This window comes from Parasteatoda tepidariorum, chromosome 10 (genome assembly GCF_982258835.1).
Source record: "Parasteatoda tepidariorum strain Cologne lab strain chromosome 10, Ptep-v5.0, whole genome shotgun sequence".
Taxonomy (NCBI): Eukaryota; Metazoa; Arthropoda; class Arachnida; order Araneae; family Theridiidae; genus Parasteatoda; species Parasteatoda tepidariorum.
The window spans coordinates 103,376,288-103,398,090 of NC_141764.1; the positions used below are offsets into that span (position 1 = coordinate 103,376,288).

At 32.0% G+C, this 21,803-nt stretch overlaps 2 protein-coding genes across 3 annotated transcripts in view; both read left to right on the forward strand.

Annotated features, from left to right (window-relative positions):
- The window catches only part of LOC107442150 (very long chain fatty acid elongase 4), a 99,306-nt gene that overhangs the window by 5,408 nt on the left and 72,095 nt on the right, over window positions 1-21,803 (forward strand). The gene's annotated exons all lie outside the window — the stretch shown is intronic.
- Window positions 1,386-20,960, forward strand: LOC147803184 (very long chain fatty acid elongase 4-like). The gene is made up of 6 exons (XM_087153555.1): window positions 1,386-1,592; window positions 10,354-10,431; window positions 12,327-12,386; window positions 15,271-15,379; window positions 17,130-17,266; window positions 19,859-20,960. The coding sequence occupies exons 1-6, from the start codon at window positions 1,503-1,505 to the stop codon at window positions 20,012-20,014; spliced, it is 630 nt and encodes a 209-aa protein (XP_087009681.1). The 5' UTR covers window positions 1,386-1,502; the 3' UTR covers window positions 20,015-20,960.

Consider the following 21,803-nt stretch of genomic DNA (forward strand, 5'->3'; position numbering starts at 1 on the left):
ATCTACTTCCGGCTCTAATATCAAGTGATAGATGGGTTCGAATTCTATTGTCTTGGGCTAACCGCAAGAGGTTCTCATAGTTTCCAACAATTGTGGGTTAGTTAAATCAAAATCTCCAGTGCGAAGTCAAGTATGTTCCCAAGTGCTTGGTTCGAGAGTTACCGCGTCTTGTAGGTTGGGTTCTACACAAGGTCACGGAGTCGAACGTTGAAAGACGTAAACCAAGCAATGGGTCGGCTGTTCAAAGTTGGTATTTCGTTTGTCATAATATAGTTTATTATGAAAAACAACCCTATAATAGGATGCTAAATTGACAGATACATTTCAAAATTATTTAGACTTAACTTATGTAAAATAAATAAATAACTTATAGAATTTTTCAATGTAAGCAATTAATGTTTGAAAACAGAAAATTTTTAAGTCACTTATTCCAACATTAATTTTAAAATGTAAAAGAAGTAATGAAAAGGATGAGAAAATGAAAAATAAGTATAGTAACAAAGTAGATAAAAATAGAGGTATTATTCCAGATTTAAAAGAAAAATTTAGGTTGAATCAATAAGCAGCGTATTTTTGGGTAATCTGCGTTGGAAAAACACAACTTGAAACTGAAGCAAAACTATAGATCATCAACTGTTTACTTTTTACCTTTTATTCTGCCCAATTTGAAGCTCAGTTTGTTTAAGCTTTCCGTTGCCAATGCGAGAAAAGAAATTTCATCGATTTTGTGACACTATATTATTAAGTGAATAATTCTAAGAAACTGAAGCAGATAGATGTATAACTTGATAATATAAGAACTTTATTTGCTTAGTAAATATATGAAGGATAAATACATTAAAAACACAACTTTTTTAAAATTCGATTTCTCAGGAACTATTCGACCGATTTCACTAAATTTTGTCATATACTATAACATTCTTTAAAATGATGTGTAAAAAATTGCATAGATTACATTTCAAAAGTTTTAATTCACTATTATTAAAGTAATAAAAAATACTAGATATTTATTGAAAGTTACTTTTCGCAGGGAGTTATCATTGGATAAGTTAATTTATAATTGAATACAAGAAACTTTCAACTCGCTTAAACATTTCTCGAGTTATGACAAAATACGCAAATATTGAAATTAAGGGGTTCAAACTTGCACTCCTCTTTGGACCCTATTTCCCAGATTCTGGATCAGAAATCCGAATGTTTATTTAGCGAAAGTAACCTTTTGTACCTGATTTCGTAACTTAAAATATCATTTGCAATTAATTAATTAGCATATAAAGATCACCCCCTTTCGAACCATTACGACAGAGTCCTAGGACGTGGATATCCCATCATTAGACCAAAAGTTATTTTTTTATTCATTGTCTGTATCAGTGAGTTGAATAACAGTCTTTTTATTTAACGCTATAGATCCAGATAACCTCGAAAGGATTGGGAGCTTCTACACTATAATATCCATAGTGTGTGGCTATGTGGTATTCGTGACATACGTGGGTCCCCGACTCATGAGAGGCCGGAAGCCATTCAAACTGAACAAGATATTGATCACATACAATGCGTGCATCGTTCTAATAAATGCTTTCATCGCATACAAAGTAAGCAGGAATTTATTATAATTCGAGAGATTTACGTAGTATATCGAACACGGAAATTCCGAAAACTTGCAAAGTACTTACATAGAGTACTATACTATAAAATAGAGACAATACTATATAGTCTGTTCAACGAAAATTAATAGTGGAGGTAAACAAAGGGTTGCTGTTTGATCGCCAACGTTTGCTTCGCTGAATTGGCTATTTCGTTTGATCGACAGAGCATTCGCTTTTATAGAAAAACGAAAACAATATTCGATTTTTGATACCATAAAATTAGATAAGAAAGTGCAAAATTAAAATATTTACATGAAAATACGTTTTCAATTGTTTCAGTGAACACCTAATTTTATTTTGAGAATAGTTTTAATGTATTTCCTCTTTTTTAAGTTTAAATTAAATTAGTTTTATTATATTTTGCATAAATATCTATGCAAAACATAACTTTTATAATTCCATCGTAAAAGTCGTATAGAATTGAAAAAATATGTTAAAAAAATACTCTTTATTTTCATAATTACAATTTTTTTTTTAAATTTATTAAAAGTTAAATAATATTTAAAATAGTTTTATGTTTCAAAGATTGATTTAAAATATATATTTGAAAGAACTGAATTTATTTGTATTTTTAAACAGTTATCTTTATTTTTCTAAGGGAAGTATTACGAAAATAATTACACTAAAAGAAACCTGGGACTTTTTTATATGTCTCACAAAATCTTTTGTTAAGAAAAATATAACCACTTAACCTATAAAAAAAAGCAGTTTGTAAACCTCGAACTCAATAGGTTTTTGAAAATAGAATAAAGTGTGAAAACTATTTAATTTTGCGTAACATTTGAATTTGAACGAAAAAAACAAATTTTCAAGAATTACTATCTTAACGATGAATTAATCATTGATAATAACAATTAATTATATTATTAAAAAGTAAAATTTTTATTTATTTCAAATGGCAGAAGTGAATTGGCATGTTAAAAAGCAAAAACAGAACAAGAAAGTAAAAGGTCATTTCCTCAGGAGCGCTCTTACTTCCCAATATCGCTCGGTAGACCACGACCCGTGGGGGGCCCTGCAGCACAGGATGTGGCGGTCATCCAAAACAGCTTGGCTCTTACATAGATAACAATAGGGATCAGTTGCCAGCCCTAAACGAAACAGGTGCGCGGCTAGGCAGTCATGTCCGGTATATAGTCGAAACTGAGCCACCGCTTTGTGGCGAGGCCAGTCTGGAATGGTGTTCTGTCGAAGATCTCTCCACACTTTAGTTTTTACCCTTTCTGATAATTGGTCATGGAAATCCCCATTGATTTTTGATCTGACAATTCTTTTTAAAGTTGAAAAGGGGACTGGGCTGCTAAGAGCCTGGAGAATTCTTGTGCCTCTCTTTGCCAAAACATGAGCCCTCTCATTTCCTGCTATATCACAGTGCCCGGGAATCCATTGTAGGGCTACAGTTTTACCAAATTGGTGGAATTTACATATCGCATCCTGACATTTTAGAACGTCGCAATGGGAAGGGCAATGCATAGATTCAATCAAGCAAAACGCCACTTTCGAGTCTGAAAGGATAACCGCCTTTGAAAAAGACTCAATAAAACAAAAAAGCTGTTCGAGAGCAATACGGATAGCAACAACTTCCCCGTCAAAAGCAGATCTATTGGCACCCACTGGGGCACCAAAGGAGAAGATATTACAAAAGATATCAAGCATCCAGCATTTGGTTCCACAAGCTCCAGCATTTGGTTGATCCGGATCGAAAGAGTCATCTGTAAAAACTCTCTGCCAGAGTGGTTTTAAAAAGTAAAAATGAAACTAGGCACTTATCTCAGGATTCACTCTCAGAACTTGTAGAATTCTCGTCGTTGAAATTGATATTTATTACTAGAGAATTACTAGAGAACAGTGTTTTCGATGGCTTCGTCCAAATCCCACATCTCTTTTTCGATTTTCTGAGTATGCTCAATGCAATTTTTCCACTTTTCAACACCAATTTCATTTAAACTTCTCATGCACAATCCTTTCACTTCCAATAACTTGAAAGTTTTGTTTTCTTTGGCCACCGAACCTTTCATTTGGGCCCTAATCAGCTCAATTGGATTCAATTCAGCGTGATAGGGGAAGCCTTAAAATCATTAGATTATTAGGTCTAGCGGGATCATCCACCGCGAATTTGTCAAATCTGTGCTTATGAGCCTTCACTATTTCCAGCTGTTCTGTTTTTAGCATACCTTCTTCATGACTAACAATGTTTTTAGATTTCAGCCAGTCTTTAATTACTTGCTTCATCGATGACGTGATAGGAATTTTTTCTTCATTACGAAAGTGATATGGTGCATTGTCCATCACAATGACAGAGTTCAGCTCTAGAAAGGGTAGAATTTTCTCGAACCATTCTTCAAAACACGCTGCATTCATATCCTTATGGTAATCCTTGTTTTTGTTCGATTTAAAAAGTAGAAGTCCCTCTTTTAAAAATCCTGCATCGCTACCAATGTGCGTAATAATAAATCTCTCACCTTTGCTAGAAGGTGATTTTAATCCTGTAGACAGACCAGATAAAAATGCTTGTTTTGACGAGATAATGGACGGATTATTCCACACTTTGTCTTGCCTATCTCCAGCATTTAACCATGTCTCATCCATATAATAAATTTTTCTTCCTTCTGATCTCATTCTGTTAATTGTTCTTAAATATCTTCTCCTCCACAAAATTATTTCTTCTTTTTCAATGAGTGAGCTGTTCCGTCCTCGGTTTTGATGTTTGAAGCCTAATTTTTTTTGACGGGGAATAAAATGTCGTTCTTTTAAAGTTTGGTAAATCAGAATCATCGTTCATAGCTTTGAGAACTTTGCTTATTGTCGGAATTTCGTTACCGTGGAAAAAATCATGAACTCTTCTTCTTACAGCATTTTTTTCGAAATCGTCAATGTCATCCAAAAAAGTTTTACAAGATTTAGTCCTCTTCGGTGAATGAAATATACCTTCCCTTTTATATTCTTTAATAATTCTGTTAACAGACGCTGTGCTAACTCCCGATGCAGAAGCCGCATGGTCAGCCACATCAATGATTGGAACATCTGGTTTTGAATGCACTTCTGCTTTATAAATGTTCAATATTATTTCCCTCTCAGCTTTACTTATGTAAGATTTATTCTGCCGTTTTTAAAGAGGATTTAAATTCATCACTTTATTTTCCATATTGCTCATGAAACACCTGCAAAAAGACACCACGGCGAAACAAACAACCCTCTAAGAAATAAGAGTTTTTGCTTGACTGATAGGCGCTATTTGTCATTATTCCGGCTCCAAGCAGACAACGGTATTGCGCCAAGTAGCACGCCGCTTTGTTTACTTTCACTATCAATTCTTGTTGAACAGAATTTTTTTTTTTTTGTAAGTCACAATTTGATGTGAATTTGATGAACATTCGTATAAAATGTAATACTTATTATAGTGTAATAAGTCCTTGAATACTATTTTAAAAAACTGAGAAAGTTGCCACAATTTTCATTTGAGTACTTTAATTTGAATAATATGAATTCTCGTAGAACAAATTATAACAGATGATTTCTTTTTCACGCACTCTCTATTAGATTCAGTGAAAATACGTTTTTTGTGTTTAATTTTCAGTAACAAATTTCAAAAGGGTTGTCTTATATCAAGAAAATTGAATTTTAGTCAGTGAAAATCCGATGATAAGTTTAAAAGTAACTCAGGTTTTAACTTTATTTTTGTCACTATACTTGATTTGATAAACTGAATCTCTAATTTTCGTCCAAAATGAATAATTTCAAAAAACTGAAGCGAAAAAGTAAACTTGAAAATTTCATTATTTTCAATAAATTATTAAGGTTAAAGAAAATCCCCATTTTTCGAGCCCTCAAAAATCGGACATTCTCAAAACTCTCCAGATGTGAATGAAGAATGCAAAACAGATTTAAAGAGAAAGAAAGAAAACGCACAGTTGCCAATCGAAAAACAAAACATGAAAAAACCGTGACTGGCTTATCTGCCTCGTTTGGCTGCCGTGGTATCCCTAACCTAGGGTAAACTAACCAGTGAAGGAACACTTAAGCTTAGCTTCTTTTAAAAAAATCATAAAAATTTAAAAATTTGTGATTTTTGCTAAATGGCAGAGCCGACATATTTGTTATTAACTGCCGAATTATGTAAAAAAAAATTAGAGAACTTACATAATATTGTTTTAAGCTTTTGGTGGTTCATATAATAAGTAGTAAGATGATCAACTGAAGGAACAGTTCTTACCAGTGAATAAACACTTAATTTTGAGAATTTTGATGCTCTTTAGGAATTCATTGGCCATACAAATGTCTAAGAACAAGGATTTTTTCTTGGAATTATAACATCTAACCACAGTTAACGTGGAAAATTTTGCTTTTTTTTCAGTCATGAAATGGAAAGTAAAATGGGATTGAATAACTGAATAAAAAATGTTCTTAATTTTCTTTCTTACACTTTAATAGTCGAGTCTGAATCATGAATGTTTATTCATTGTGTAATCCGATGATATTTTATTACTATTATTTTATCGCGTTTTTTAAAAAAAATCTTTTCCCCCATATTTTTTGAAGCTTTTTTTTAAACTTGTTAAGTATTTTTTTCTTCTCTTCATCCCATTTTCTTGTTTTAATTTTTTTTCAGCTCTTTCAGTCTCATTAAATTTTCGTCCTTTTTCTGAAGTTAATGCAAAAGGCAATTTATTTCTCTTTATTTTGATTTGATCTTCCTCTTTTATTCTTATATTTGGCCAATGTAAATGTATTTTTGAATTTTCTTGATTTTTTAGTACTATTTCTCGAATTTCTCACTGGATAATTGATGGGAAAAGGTGTTTTGAATTTTGAGGAAAATCCATCTGTCATTCACTTATATATCTAGTGGGTCTTCACCCCTACTTAAAATTTACAGACTTTGATTACTAATGGAATGAATTGTTTTTGCAACTAACGATGCCTCAACAGGACTTATGTTAAAATCAGTTTTTAAGATACATTCATTATCAATGTTAGTTGTTTCAGCTTCGGTGTCAAAGTCTGACTTAACCAAATGTTCTTTTTGCATTAAATTCTTCCACATTTAGAAAAGCAAAGGCTATTGGATATTTAGAAGATTAGACTCTTCTGTCAATGTTCCTTTAAAAATTTGCAACATATCTTGTGATATTTCATTCTCAAGCTTCCGAAGAAATAATGAATCGTTACTCGAAGTTATCGTTTATCGAAATTTCTTACTCATTAGTTCATTGTGTCTCTCTTGCATGCATTTGTTAAAGTCAACGTTTTCAACATCAAATGGAAAAATACCACATTTTATAAAAACATTTCAACTTCATCAGTTGATGCCGAAAAAGCGTCTTGAAAATGGGTGCAATATTGCCTCTACATATTGTTTTACGACTCCTTTTTTTCAAGATCAAGCGGAAGTTTCATTTAAGTTTTCAAAGCTCGAAATACGTCTACTTCACAAGACGGGAACACACTAGTAGAATTAGGTTGAAAGCTAAACCAGAGAATTTGTTTTGATAAATAAAACTTGCTCAGTTTCAAATTGATGTGAGATTGATGCCCATCCAGAAGAAGCAAAATAGGGAATTTGATGGCATTTTCAATTTGCCAATGGGTAGAAAGAAGCATTTGCAATATATTCGTAAAATGTTGTCATCGTTTCACTTCATTAATCCCTTTTTTCAATGAAATATATAGCAGGAACTGATTCTGTAGTACCTCGTGGAATTCTTCAGTAAGAAAAAACTACCAATGGAGGTAATTTTTCTACTAGCTGAAATGTTGGCCAAGACTGTTGTTCTTTCTTTTCATTCCTAGGAACTATAGAATATAAATCCTTATAATTTTGGGGGCAAAAGATTTTTCCCGTTTAAGGGCAGTACTAATTTCCTGTTTCGTTCGCATTGTAAACTGCTGTTTGTAGAAAATGCAACACCATGAAGGAATCATCAGAATCAAATGAAATTCGCAGCAAATGTCAATTATAGGATATTATGCAAATTAATAAAGTTTCAGAGCCATCGCGCGTGCGTGGCGCGCGCAGCGCCCTCTGAATTGATGCTGAAAGCGTATAAATAAAGTGCTGTAGCGGGACGTTGAAAATAGTCTATGATTATTTGTTAGTGGCAAACGTTTAGTGAGACCTGAGTATGCCTCCACGACGGAAGAATAAGAAATTCAAGCAACTTACGGAGTTTGAACTAGGGAGGATAATCGGCCTTCGAGAAGGAGGATTTTCCTATCGCGCAATAGCAGCTCGTATGCAGCGGAACAGTTCCACAGTGATGCGAGTTTGGAAGCAGTGGACCGACGAGCACCGAACAACTCGAAAAACAGGCACTGGACGACAGAAGGTGACGTCAGAGCGCGATGATCGACACCTGCTCCGCATGGCGGTGAATGATCGCACAGCTTCCTCCAGGCAGCTGGCAGCACATTGGTCTACTGCTACAGGTGTACAATTGTCGGCTTCGTCAATTCGTCGTCGTCTGCTGCGCCGTGGATTGCGTGCAAGGGTGCCATTATACATGATTCCCCTCACGGCGGATCATCGACGGCTGCGTCGGCAGTGGGCTCTTGAGCACAGAGACTGGCGAGCTGATTGGCACCAAGTTGTCTTTTCAGATGAATCACGCTTCAATTTGTGGACCCATGATGGCCGTGTTCGTGTTAGACGTTATGCCGGTCAACGCTGCCTTCCTGAGTGTATTATTGAACGACATAGTGGTCGAACACCCGGAGTTATGGTCTGGGGTGCGATTTCGTATCATGGACGATCCAATTTGATACGAATTGAGGGTAATCTCAATAGCAACAGATACGTCCGTGAAGTGCTACAGCCCGAAGTCGTTCCTTTCCTTCAAGGCATCCCTGGAGCTATCTTTCAGCAGGATAATGCACGCCCACATGTTGCGCGGACTGTTAGAGACTTCTGTTCAGCACAACGCATGCAACTTCTTCCTTGGCCTGCTTATTCGCCGGATATGTCGCCTATTGAGCACGTGTGGGATATGGTTGGTCGGCGTCTCACTCGTGATCCGCGTCCTGCAGTTTCCAAAGACGAACTTTGGTTGCGCATACAAGCGATATGGAATTCTCTTCCTCAAGCAGATATTCAACATCTGTTTGACTCCATGCCACGTCGTATAGCAGCACTTATTGCAGCGCGTGGTGGCTGCACCAAATACTGATTTCGGACGCTTAATTTGTTTCTTTTGTTTTGAAAATTTCATCATTTATTTGTATCAGTACAAGTCGTTTCTGCATTAAATTTCATTTGATTCTGATGATTCTTTCATGGTGTTGCATTTTCTACAAACAGCAGTTTAGATGCGATCACATTCTGAAAGGATGGCAAGGCTACTTCCCTCCTTAAGATTCCTCTTAGGTTCTTTTAACCACTCTCGAATATTATTCTCAGTTTAAGAAAGGAGTTTTGCCTTTTGAAATTATCTTCGCATTGCACTGAGTTATCAGTGGATGTTGACTTAAAAAAAGCTTCACCCATGTTTCATCTGGATGGCTGTCTTTAAATGAATGTTTCCTACCCGTTTCCGTCATGACGTTAAAGACTGCATTAGGATAATAATTTAGCTAATTTTTAGTACAATGGCCAGCAAAGAAATGTTTTATTTAGGCTTTGATTATTATATTTCAGTTTTTGATTGGTAAGCATAGTTTATTAAGGTGTCTAACGTATGATGGAACTAACCACTCCATTTATAAAGATAAATTATAAATAAATTATGATTATAATTCTTTCCATAAATTTAGCAATTAAATTAACATTTTGAAATGAAATTATTTTAGGAATTATTCATGCAACATTTAACAGAATTTCAGGTATCTTCTATATCGCAGAACTACTAATTAGCTTAGAGCCATGTAAAATCATATTTCCCACCTACTGTTCATTCATTGGGAAATCTATTCCCAGTTAAGGAACAGGCATGTTCCTTCACTGGTTAGAAGTTGTTTTTTGTATTTTTAACATAATTTTGATGTGTAATATGACTAAAGGTACAAGAAAATTAAATTTTTTCTTTAATTTTCATTAACTTGGAAAAATCCTAGTAAAGGAACACTTGTTCATTCATTTGTTTTTCATCGTTTGGTAATCCAGTGAATAAACACCCCCTAATCTTGCTTAGTGCTATGATGCTTAAAATAAATAAAACGTAACTTTAATAACCCTATTTCGAATTCTTTTTTTCACAGTGAGAAAAATAGAACTATTATATGCAATTAATTTCACTTTAAACGAATAACTACAAACAATGACCTTATAATTTTGTCACAGAAACAAGGTGCTGAACAGATACTAACTGACATGACTTCCTATTGTTAGGTAGCAAGCTACTGTTACCAATCAATCTAAGTAAAAAGGTTTAAAATCTTAATTTTAAGAAATATTTATCAAGTGTTCATTCACTGGGTTGTGTTCCTTCATTGGTTGGTTTACCCTACAGCGATTTTTTGTTTTCATTATTCATTCATTGCTTCAGCTTTAATTTATTTGTCGTTTTTTTTTCAATTAACAACGCTTACTTTCATTTTTCAAATCTTTTTCTTCCAAGTTTATTTACGTCTAGTGAGTTTTGAGAGCGGGTGCCTGCTCTTAAGCGCTCCAAACATATAATTTTCTTTTTAACTTACTAAATTTTAAGGCGAAGGGAGTTGTTCTAACTGAATTTTTGTTTATTTCATTGCATTAATTCGGTTCATTTGTTTTCAGATTGGAACACATGTTTACCCTCGCCTCTACATGATGTGCTGGTCTAGAGATTCCTATGATATTGATTATCACATAAAGGTAATTGGGTTAACATTCAAATATTTTTTATAAATTATCGAAAGACAGAAAATGAGTGAGAAATGTATTTTCTTCCGGTCCAAAGAATTCTTTTTTGAACTACAGTCGAGCCCCGGTTTAGCGAACCCCTATTTACCGAACTTCATGATTTAACGAATTTCATGAAGTGCATGAAGTAAAATGTATAGGAAACAATGAATAGCGACTCTTTACACAGTGGGTCGATGACAATAAATCTCCAGTGAGAATTGTTGCTTTTTCTGATGCTTTTGCACGGTTTGGAAACAGAGAAAACTTACCTAATGCATCAAGAGTATTTTCTTCTCTTCATGATGCCGAAAAAGAACTTTTTAAAGTAAGAAATCAAGCAAATAAGCAAACCTTATTCACGAAATACTTTAAAAATTCAAATGAATCAGGGTGTAATCATTCGTTGTACTTTAAGTTTCTGAATAAAAAGTGTAAGATTTGCTTATTAGAGATCGAATTTTTTATAAGATGAGTCAAATTTTATTTTTAATTTTGCCTTCCGATATTACGAATTATCCCTGATTTAGCGAATAGTATTTTCGGTCCTTATGAATTCGTTAAATCAGGGTCCGACTCTATTTCAAAGATAAAACATTTTTGATAGCTACCCTTTCTGTATTGTCAACTGAAGAAAGTTCTTTTAAAAAATAATTATTATTTTTTGGGTCCGTTTTGTCACGTCAAGTATAACCTTCTGAGGTAACAGTATCGATATTTATTTTGATAACCCTTTCGAAACAAGTTTCTATATATCTGGCAGGATGAACAAAGTGCCCATTCACTGCGTAATTAGGGTAGAATCTTGTTTACTATGAATCGATCCAATAATGTACGGAGCCGAGTAATATTGTTTTGAGACGTTCTTTCGATCAGATAACGGTGTTCTGACGAATAATACAACATCAGCGAGAAAGTTTAATATATGAATTCGTAAAAGTACAACACTACATTAATAAGTATAAATAAGTATTAACATTGAAATAAGGAAAATAATGAAGAAATATATAAGAGTAAAAATAATATATTAAATGCAAATTCCTAGGTGCAGCAAGGCTGATAAAAAGGAAATAGTTAGTTCAGTGGCTAGATCATTAAAAACAACTATAAAAATATCACTGAAAAGGAAATAAAAAATGAATCACAGGTATGTCATGAAGGCAGTGTATTTGAGGTATTTGAATCTTAAGATGAAGGGAAAATTTACGCAATGGTTGAAACAAATTAATTGCTGGCCACCAAAAAAAAAAGATAATAAGAAAATGGGCAGCTGATAGTTCAGTGTTAGTGAAAATACATCATTGCAATTGAAATCAAAGCATTTTCATTGTTGGAAGACCGTGAAACAGTTCTTACATGTAAGAAAACATGAACTCTCTTGATTCGGTGATTAGAATTGATTCCTTAGATCACGTGATTTAACACCTTTTGATGTTATTTTATGGGATTATTTGTAGTAAAAGGTGTAAGTCAGCGAATTACCCGTGCATTGAAAGAGGAGGAGATTCAAGACTGCTTCTTCAACGAAATTCAGCAGCATTTAATCAAAAAAATTGCAAAATTTCAATAAAAGAGTGAGCAACAAAGCCGCGGAGGTCTTTTGCTCGATTCTATACGTACACCTATTCCATGTTTGCTCATTTTTCAGTAAAAAAAGAAATAATCTGTAATTGAAAAAAAAAATGTTTTCTATTTATTTCAAATCGTGAGTAAATTTTGAGATACCCTTTGTAAGCTAAGTGAAATGGTAGGTATATTTACTGTTGCGTTTGGTTAAATTCTTTTTAAAAATATTTTTTACTAATATTAACGTAATATCTGAATTTAATTAAATAATGCATGTTTAAAAAGTTCTATTTTATTTTCAGTACATATTCAAGTATGGTTGGTGGTTCTATCTTAGTAAATATGTTGATTTTCTTGATACAGTGAGTATGTTTAAATCATGTTTCTATTCTTTTACCTGAACATATGACGCTCTGGGGTGTAATACCTATCCAAATAGGGTGTTAAAAAACTCTAAAACACGTGTGTTATTTCAAAATAATAACGAATTGTATTTTCATACATACTTAATAAGGTGTAGTTAAATCTTAACTCCAATATATGATAAACTTTACTCGAAATTCGGATAAATTTTCTCCATTCTTGAGTTTTTTCCATCAGTTTTGGCGTATGTTTGTGAACCCTTCAGATGATCTATATTCGTGGTTTACAATCGAATTAGAGAAGATTTCAGTTTGATTTTTCCTCGTATGATGCTGACTATTTCACAGGAACAAGTAAGTAAACTGTTATAAAAAATAAATGCATTTTTTTCGTTGTATATGAAAGACAATTATGCTCACATAAAAAGGTTTACGAAAAACTGACTGTTAACTGTATTCAATAATTTTATAATATTTAATTTTTGTCCCCCTACGGCTTTGTTAAACATTGTTCGAATTCATATTAATATTCTCTCTGTGCTGTGTTTATCTTTGGTTAACAAACTAATTTTGTTTTAACAAATATTATATATTTGCATCCAGAATTAATGATTCTTCTTTTATATCGTATTGTAAACATTAATATTATTTCTATCATATCTTATTGTAATTATAAATTTTAGTGATAATGTGTAACAAAAATGGTTACTTTTCACCAAGTAGAACATTCTTAGAGTTTCACTACTCCTATCCTTCTTTCTTAGAGTAGTGGAAAGCCACTAAGTAGTGACCATCCGTTTTGCCTTTGAAATACACTTTTTTTTACATTGTCCCATTTTAAAGAGCTTTTATTGTTTTGAAGTATTTGCAACTTTCGAATATGTATTTGTGTGATATTATTCGCCTTTATTATTCAAAAATTTAGCATAAATGTGTTTAATTCCGTACACTGATTCAAGTATAAAATTCTGATTGTACTGAAAAATTACAAAAACAAATTTTATGAATAGAGCAACATTTTGAGGTTTGGATAAAAAAAAACCTAACTTTAATAAAAACAAATGTACTCGCAAAGGAGTCGTTAAAAATATTGCTTATGCACCTAAAAGGATGGGAGATCTGCATAATATTAAATTAAATCATAAAAATATTATAATAGTTTTTTTAGTCTTTGGTTCTGAGACTTTTTTAGAGATTTGTATGATGGATGTTTCGAAATATATTCTGCTGAGTTGAGCAATGATAAACAAAATAAATAAATGAATAAATTAAAGAAAAGAAAACAAAGAGCACCGAAAAATAAGGACCGAAAAAGACGGACTAAAAATAACTATTGAAAAAGAGCACCACATGAACAATTAAATGAACTAAACGACCGTTTCGATTAGGCCGCTGTGCTCGAATTTAATGAAATGAAATATTAATTTGTAATTCGTAAATAGTATTTTTCGTTGAAAATAACTAATTTACAAGGGTTTTTCAAAGTTCATGGGAAAAAAACTTTTCACGCTTCAATAAATTTTAACTACATGATTAGAACAGTTAAATACTTAAGCACACGTAAACATCACATCTGTCTATCTATATTATATAAAACGCTAATACGTATGTATCAATAAAACCGATGATATTTCTTTTCACGCGTTGGCAACTGTTTTCATTTTTAATTGATAGGCTTTGGCGCGCAAGAGCACGTAGTGAGAATCATATGTCTAATCAGGTGAATTCTCATCGAATTATCGAAACATTTCTCACATAATTATCTTCATCGAAGCCGATGCTTTACTTCCGGCGTTCAGTACTATTTCATACTGTCTTACAACACATGGTTTTAGCCCTTTGGTGGGAAGGACTTTAAAACAAAACTTACAACAGTCACTTTTCTCAACAACTGAAATTTAGAATAATGCGATTAAGAAAAATAGGTGAACTGTTTGCAATTTCAAATTAATATTGAAATGAACAGGTTTAGAATTTTCTACAGTGAAAAGTTTTAGGAACTTCAGTGTTCAAAAAAGTATACAAAAGCTAGACGTTGAGAACGTATCCAATGAGCGAGTAAAGCGAGCATCGGATTGCAAAGCAATCCGAAATGAACTGCGAAAGCAGTTCCGAATGCTGGCAAGCGCAGCGAGCAGCGGGCGAAGCCTCCTAGTTTATTGTATTTTGATATGATAATAGCATGCAAATAATGCTTTTCCAACGAATGCTTTTTTTCTAAAAATTGCATTGTATTGAAAAAAAGCTCACCTCTTCTGATAAGTTTTTTGATTTATCACTAGGTTAATCACCTGAGAGACTAATTGATGTAGTCTATATGCTATAGTCAATGAAATTATTCGGTTAATCTTAATAACCGTCAGCTATTATTAACCAGATTCTCAATCATTACTTTAAGCATAACATATATTATTATTGCAGTTACAATGATGTAAAAAGTTTTATTGCGTAAGCTTTTAAGTAATCCTCTCATTATCATAAATTTAAAGAACACTATTTAACCCCTTGCTTACGGTGTATCATGTTTTACCATCACATGTGGTCCATATGCTGTACCAGCCGCAAATAAAAGGTTAATTTCATTTGAATAATTATTCAATTGCATTTAAAATAGGACTGAACGACCCGTATAGAATGGGATGTCAAATTCAATTAATTATGACAGTGGAGCTTATTTACCGTTTTGTAATTTTTTTCTGGGCTGTTTTTCTCTTTCAACAGTTAGTCTGAACCCATCAACAGCTTATTTGAGAAAATTAAATTCGTTCTTTTACTATTATTTCCTTTATATTATTATTTTGATTTGATTCTGTTTAAAAAAATTATGTTCAACAAATATATATTTTTCTCTATTATTGATTATAATTTTCTATTCATTTCGTAGTTGTTTTTCGTTTTGAGGAAAAAATGGCGACAGATTTCATTCCTACATGTTTTTCATCATGGTTCTGTCGTCTTTTTATGTTGGTTGGGAATTTATTTAAAACATCGTGGTAAGGATCACTTTTCATGTATTTAAAATATTATGCATTTGTTTGTGTGTACATTTTTCGATTCCTGGATGCTTCGTGACACACAAATTCACATTTTTAAATAGGACGAACAATTTCTGGAATATGACAAAATCACAAAAAGGTGTCCTTAAAACCGAAAATAATGTGCTGCACCAGTTAAGCGCGTACATACAGCTTGGACACAAATCTTTATTGCGGTACGCAGGACGTGTATATTCGTTGCGTAAAGTATAAAAATTATCATTCATTATTAAAGTTCGAAATTTCAATTAAAAGAAAGGAGAATATTATTTACGGTATGCGTCTTTTATACTACCATTCAAACTTTAAAGGTTGTAAGCTACTCCATCGAGAAAAAAATCCCCTTCTATTAGGCAAGAAAAATGGAATCCTTAAGGAGACACCTGGTGTACGGCCTGCCGCTTTGTATAACAGAGCGAACAGAGCAAAAACCAGCGACAATATCACAGTAAAAGGAATTGGAATTTTCGAATTATTTTCGTTCTCTGTGTGTTTTAATTGCTTTTGCATATAATTATTATTTGTATTTCATTTTTGTGTTTGCATTTTTCCTATAATGCAAAAAAATTAAATTTCTCGCTCAACTACTTAAAACATTACTAACAGTATGGACAAAAATAATTTATTACTACAATATAACGTGTATTACTCTTTCTATTTTAAGAAACTTAAAAGCAATAATTCAATAACTCTTATCAAGAAGTTTGATAACTCTCGAAATTCATTCATCCGATCAAATTATGCTCTCATACATTGCTGCCTTATTTGTCGTAACACTTAAAACACAAAATGGAAAGCCTTAATTGTTTTTGATTTAATATTATAATTGAACATACAATTTAAAGGGTCTTCAATAAGGGATTCAATGATGCGAACGACAGATACAAAATCAGACACTAAAAAGTACTTTCTTTAAATGAACACACTTCAAACTAAGGAAGTGACAGTAATTTTGAAAATTTGGTTCAGTTTAGTAAGGAATGTGGTTGAGGTTTGGATATCATAATTCTCTATTTAAGTATTTCAGTACTTAGGTCGGGAAAACTTTAAGCGAAACAAAACACTTTCGTACATAATTGCGAAAGTCGTCCATCGAAGGATGTGCAGAAATAAATGGGATGTCAATAACTTATCGTTTTATTATTTAATTTACTATTAGTAAAACAATTTAATTTACTATTGCTGTAATGCAAATCTTTGGATCATTTAAAGCTACTTATTAAAATGAAAAATTCCAGAACTTGAGGAGAGAATCATTCAATTTGTCACTGAAAAATAAAAATGTGAAAATTTAACTTCACTGAGAAATCGATAAGTAAAATTTACACCTAAACTTACAACCACTGTCTTCCTGATTTAACTAATAGATGTCGTATAATGGAATGAGGCCTTCCTGTTTTGAGGAATTCAAACTCGTTCATTCAACAAAAAATGTTTGGTTTAGTGATAGAAAGCACGTGTCTGATTTCGCTTCATAAAATATCATCAGCACTGATTCATTAGCATAATTAAGGTTTTCCACCATTAAAACCAAATATCAGTACGTTAAAATCCAACAACTCAATCAAAAGTCATTTGGGCATTCTGTTTTTTATTTTACGTGCTGAACATTGTAAAAAATATTAAAGGTTAATTACTATGGAATAATTTCAGTCATAAAAAAGAAAACAAAGTTAAATGAAATAACCTTTTTGTCCATTTTGTGTAGGATTGTATTTAGCATTTGGAATGCCACTCAATGCATTTATTCACGTTTGCACTTATTCTTACTACACGCTGGCAGCATTTGGACCTCGTATGCAAAAGTTCCTTTGGTGGAAGAAATACTTGACATTCCTTCAAGTTGTAAGTATAGCTGATAGACAGTTAAGGGGAGATCTCATATAAAAATTTTTAAGAGTTTTTTTAATGCATAGATCAGAGGGCTCTGGTTTTCCATGAAAATTTAAAATTACTCAATTAAAAGATTCGATATTTTTTGCAATAAAACAGGTTTGGTTTCGCAGAGTTAGTTTCCTTCATCAATTTGATCGTTTACCGAAGTAACTTCATCCATTAATTTGTATTTAATTTTTGGTTGCTATAAAAAAACTGGCTGAATGTTTCCTGTCAAAGAAATGATTCAGAAAAAGCCAGAAGAGCTCATTCATATACTGATGCTTTATAATTTAGTATTTATTGTTTTAATTGGATCCTCATATCGGACAGAGCTTTACATAAAGATTAAATAAAAACGTTTATAAATTGTGAAACAGCTAATTCGTTCAGATATCGATTTAAATATATTTATCGTAAGATATTGCGCAATGAGGAAGTATCGTAGTATTTTAATAAATCATCACGGTTTTTAGTTTAAAGCTTTTCGTTAGGAACATTAATCAAAATCAAAAATGTAATAATAGCAATGCAAAGAAAGGATAATAAAAGAATTATAAGTACTAAATATTAAGGAAGGATTTTAAATAAACATTAAAGGTAAACATCGTTAAACTAAGAGTACAGTAATATATTGCTGTTAAGGAACACCTTTTAAACCTTTATTAAATTTATTCTCCTGACATCCAAAGAAATCTGGATCTTTATGTTAGTCAACAAGATCATACCACGCGATTTATCTGTCCAATGAGCAAGGATCGTGAATGCACGTTCTCATTTACATTTCTCATCAAATTTTTCTGCACTATATTATTTTGAACAAATGTGATTCTTTTTGTTTCTAGAACGTCCCGCTACAAAGTGGTGTTTAGATATGCATGTAAAAGTTAGTATGAAAATATGAGATGAATTATATTATCGTAATCTGCATTATGGATAGATTATTAATATAGCATGCTTTCTGAAAACACTTTCAAAGTTAAATTACGAAATATTAATTGAAAGTGGGTCATTAAAAACCACTTTTGATTGAAATACGTTTTTATGAACTCTCTTTCGGGTGCGTGACGAAGGAATCTTGCAATTAAAGTTTCGATCACTCAAATCTGTTGTTCCTAATACAGATAAACACTTATTATCACCTATAAAAATTTAGACCACAAAATGATTAGGTGGAACGCTCATGTTTTAACTGGTGCACTCGGCTGGATAAAACTAACTGTGTCAATCGTTTCCTGACCGTTACAAGCATCATTTATCGCCATAATATCGCCAAATTTATTGATCAAGGAAATTTCGACTAGAAGTAATGAAATTAAATCTGGGGTTCTATGTCTGATGACTATACATGTTTCTTAATTGCAACAAACAGAACTTAGTGTCATCGCTCATCGAAATTGCGAGCACTTCGCGACCAGCAAAAGATTTCAAATTTATAAATTCACAATTATGCTTGACTTTAATGCTTGACTTTATGCTTGACTTTATGCTTGACGAGTTTCATTCGTGTTCAGGGTATTTCAAGCAACCTTATCTCTATACTATGAGTTTAATCATTTTCTGACTTCTACATTCAGAACCTATGCCGTCCCATTATCAACGAATAAGAATAATCTTCTATTCAAACTTCGATAACTTTTCAAGTAGGTAGAGAACTCAGACTTCAACTGTGCCTGTCTTATTTTAACACGATTGATTTCGACATGATTCGAGCAAAATATATCGGGCAATCTAACGAAATTACTACCATTGCCCTCTTCCCTAACTGTTTTTAAAATCAAGTTTCGGTATTAACCGTCTTTGTGTGCTTAATCTGAGAACGCTTGTTTAAGGCTGTTTTTCGAAGGCTCCGTCGTAATATGAAATGCGAATTATATGCTATTTTTGAAACTGCTGTGAGTTTGTAACTGTTACTCAAGATTGTTTGGTCAAGTTTAGCCTATTTAAAGCTAGCGTTGTCTACGTGCTTATTTTGAAAATTGGCGTATAACGCCAATATGGAGAATAGTCACAGTTTTCCAAGAGTGAAAAGCGTTTGTGGTCTAATTTTTTAATATTTAAGAACTAACTCCAATTACCTGGGCTCATAAAAATTTGCATAAACTCAGAGTATGCAGAGATATTGATAATTTTCATGTAAGTGGAAAAATGTTGCCCAAAAAAAGTTAAAAAAAAAAGCTTTATAACTCTCCAAAGCCCAGATAATTCTTTACAGTAAGATTACATATGTAGTTTAAAATCCTCGCATTTCTTCAAGTGTAAGGTGGTTAGCTATGGCTTTTTTATTTCCCTTGCTGACTGGATTTCCAAAAACAGCGTTAAAAGATAGGACAAGTTAGTTATAACTTTTTACCGTCCGCCATCATTTCGCAACTACCACTTAGAGCTTTTGACTGAAAATGGCATCGCAATTGTAATTTGCTGACAGATTAAAATCTTCATCCTAAATTTCCCATTTTGGAAAAAGGTTGATACGTTTTAAATATTCTTTATTGACCAATTATTTAAATTTATTAATTATTTTAAATATGTAATAAATGGCTTCTGTTTTTGATATTTCAGGGTCAGTTCATCGTGGGACTTACTTTCATATTTTCGACTATTGCTCTTGGATGTGAAGAATTGGAACCCATTTTTATTATTGTCATACCATTCGGAATAACTCTTTTACTTTTATTTGTTAACTTTTATAACAAAAACTATGTAAAATCAGACTAAAAACAATTCATTACTTGGGATGTAATATTTCATTCTTTTATTTGAAATTAATTCATATAGGACATATTAATAAGCAATTATAAAATAATACGTAAAACTTATACTTAAAGGTATACATTTCTTTTATGAAAATACAACACTATCAAGCTATTCTATTATCTTCTCAGAAACTCAATTACTTTCAATATCCAGATTTTACGGAGAAAAGTGAAATGAATGGATTTTTAAGAAATGGGCGAGTTCTGTAAAACGGAGTCAGTGAAGTCACTCTGAATGGTTAAAACGGATGACTTAAATTAAACGAATTCAATCCATTTCATTCTTAAATAGAAGTTTTTCCCAATTAATTTAAAAATTCTATTTCCCTAACTTACCCACATTCACTTTTAAATAATAAATTTTAAACTCAAGGAATATTAATGGTAGTTTTTTACTAATTAAACTGACGACAATCATAATTATTTGTCACCTTAAATTCATTATTGAAACTGAAGTTGAATACCAGTTGTAGGAAACTTCATATATTTCTCTCTTGCTGTCATTATGCCAGCAATGGTTATAGTGACATAAATTATGATTATTATTATGATCACAAAAATAAAATTTTTTACGAGTAATATTATCATAAATTATGATTAGTTAAAATCAGGAATGCTTACTTTTATGATTGTAAATTATGATTAGTTAAAATCAGGAATGTTTACTTTTATGATTGTTTACTTTCGTGAATGTTTACTTTTTGGACTATTACACGAATCATCAACGATACTTAAAATGAATGCTGATGGTATCATATTTCTGCTTTAATGTTTCAGTTAGAAATTATTTGTATGAAATGTTTTTGAGTATTTTGTAACAAAATTTTATTGCCGTAAAAGAGAGTTGAATGACTCCTTCTTGAAATAGAATGAGTAAAAATAGTTGTTAAATAAAACCTCTTAATTTATATGTTCTGTAATATTATTTTCTTAATCTGTATATTTTATGTATTTTGAATGGAGTGATAATTTACTGCAATCAATCATTCACAGATAAGTTTGAGATGCCTTTAGACCTAACTCAATTGTCAAAGAGGTAGGAAAAAAAATTCTAAATATGGTTGCTTTCTTTAGTTAATTTTCGCAAACAAACTGATTTTGGATATTTTGTCCACTCTTACCATGTAAAATGCAAAAACGTCACCCAAATATATTTTGAGATACAAAGTTTACAGTATTTAAGATTCTTAATTCATTTCTGACAAAATTATAGTAAATCAAACAATCCTGCAATCAGCAGTGTTTGAAAGGTAGCAAATCAATTGTCTGGAGTTTCTTCTTATTTTTTTTATTTTATCGAATTCTTTTTTTTTGAGAAATTCTCATTAAAAGAGTTATTTTAGCATTACTTTTATCAGTTTAAACTGTAATAAAATTAAATTTAAAAAAATCTAATGATGCACAAATCTGCAATTTTAGATGAATGAATCAAGGCATCAATCGAACAACTTTATTGCTAAAAAGAATTGAGATCCATCGGAGTTCTAAGAATTGATCAAGTGCCATCTCTTAATCTAATTAATCCTTCATTTGATGCCTATTTTAAAACGTATTGTACGGTAAGACGTTCTCACATTTGCGGGGAAAAAAGACGACATGATAAAAATCAGAAGATTAAAATAAAAGATTTATTTTCCGGAAAAAGATACAGTCACAAAACTAAGTGACTAACTTAAAATAAATTAAAATACTAAAGTGTATAACACACTGAGTAGTAGTAGTCTTTCTTTCCTTATTTACGAAAAACTGGG

What these genes read in the sequence shown, in the direction of transcription:
- LOC147803184 (XM_087153555.1), top strand. Translation starts at nt 1,503, where the DNA reads ATGAGAGGCCGGAAGCCATTCAAACTGAACAAGATATTGATCACATAC. An exon ending in ATATTGATTATCACATAAAG is followed by an intron (nt 10,432 to 12,326) that starts GTAATTGGGTTA and finishes TTTTATTTTCAG; the next exon opens with TACATATTCAAGTATGGTTG. An exon ending in AATTTATTTAAAACATCGTG is followed by an intron (nt 15,380 to 17,129) that starts GTAAGGATCACT and finishes CATTTTGTGTAG; the next exon opens with GATTGTATTTAGCATTTGGA.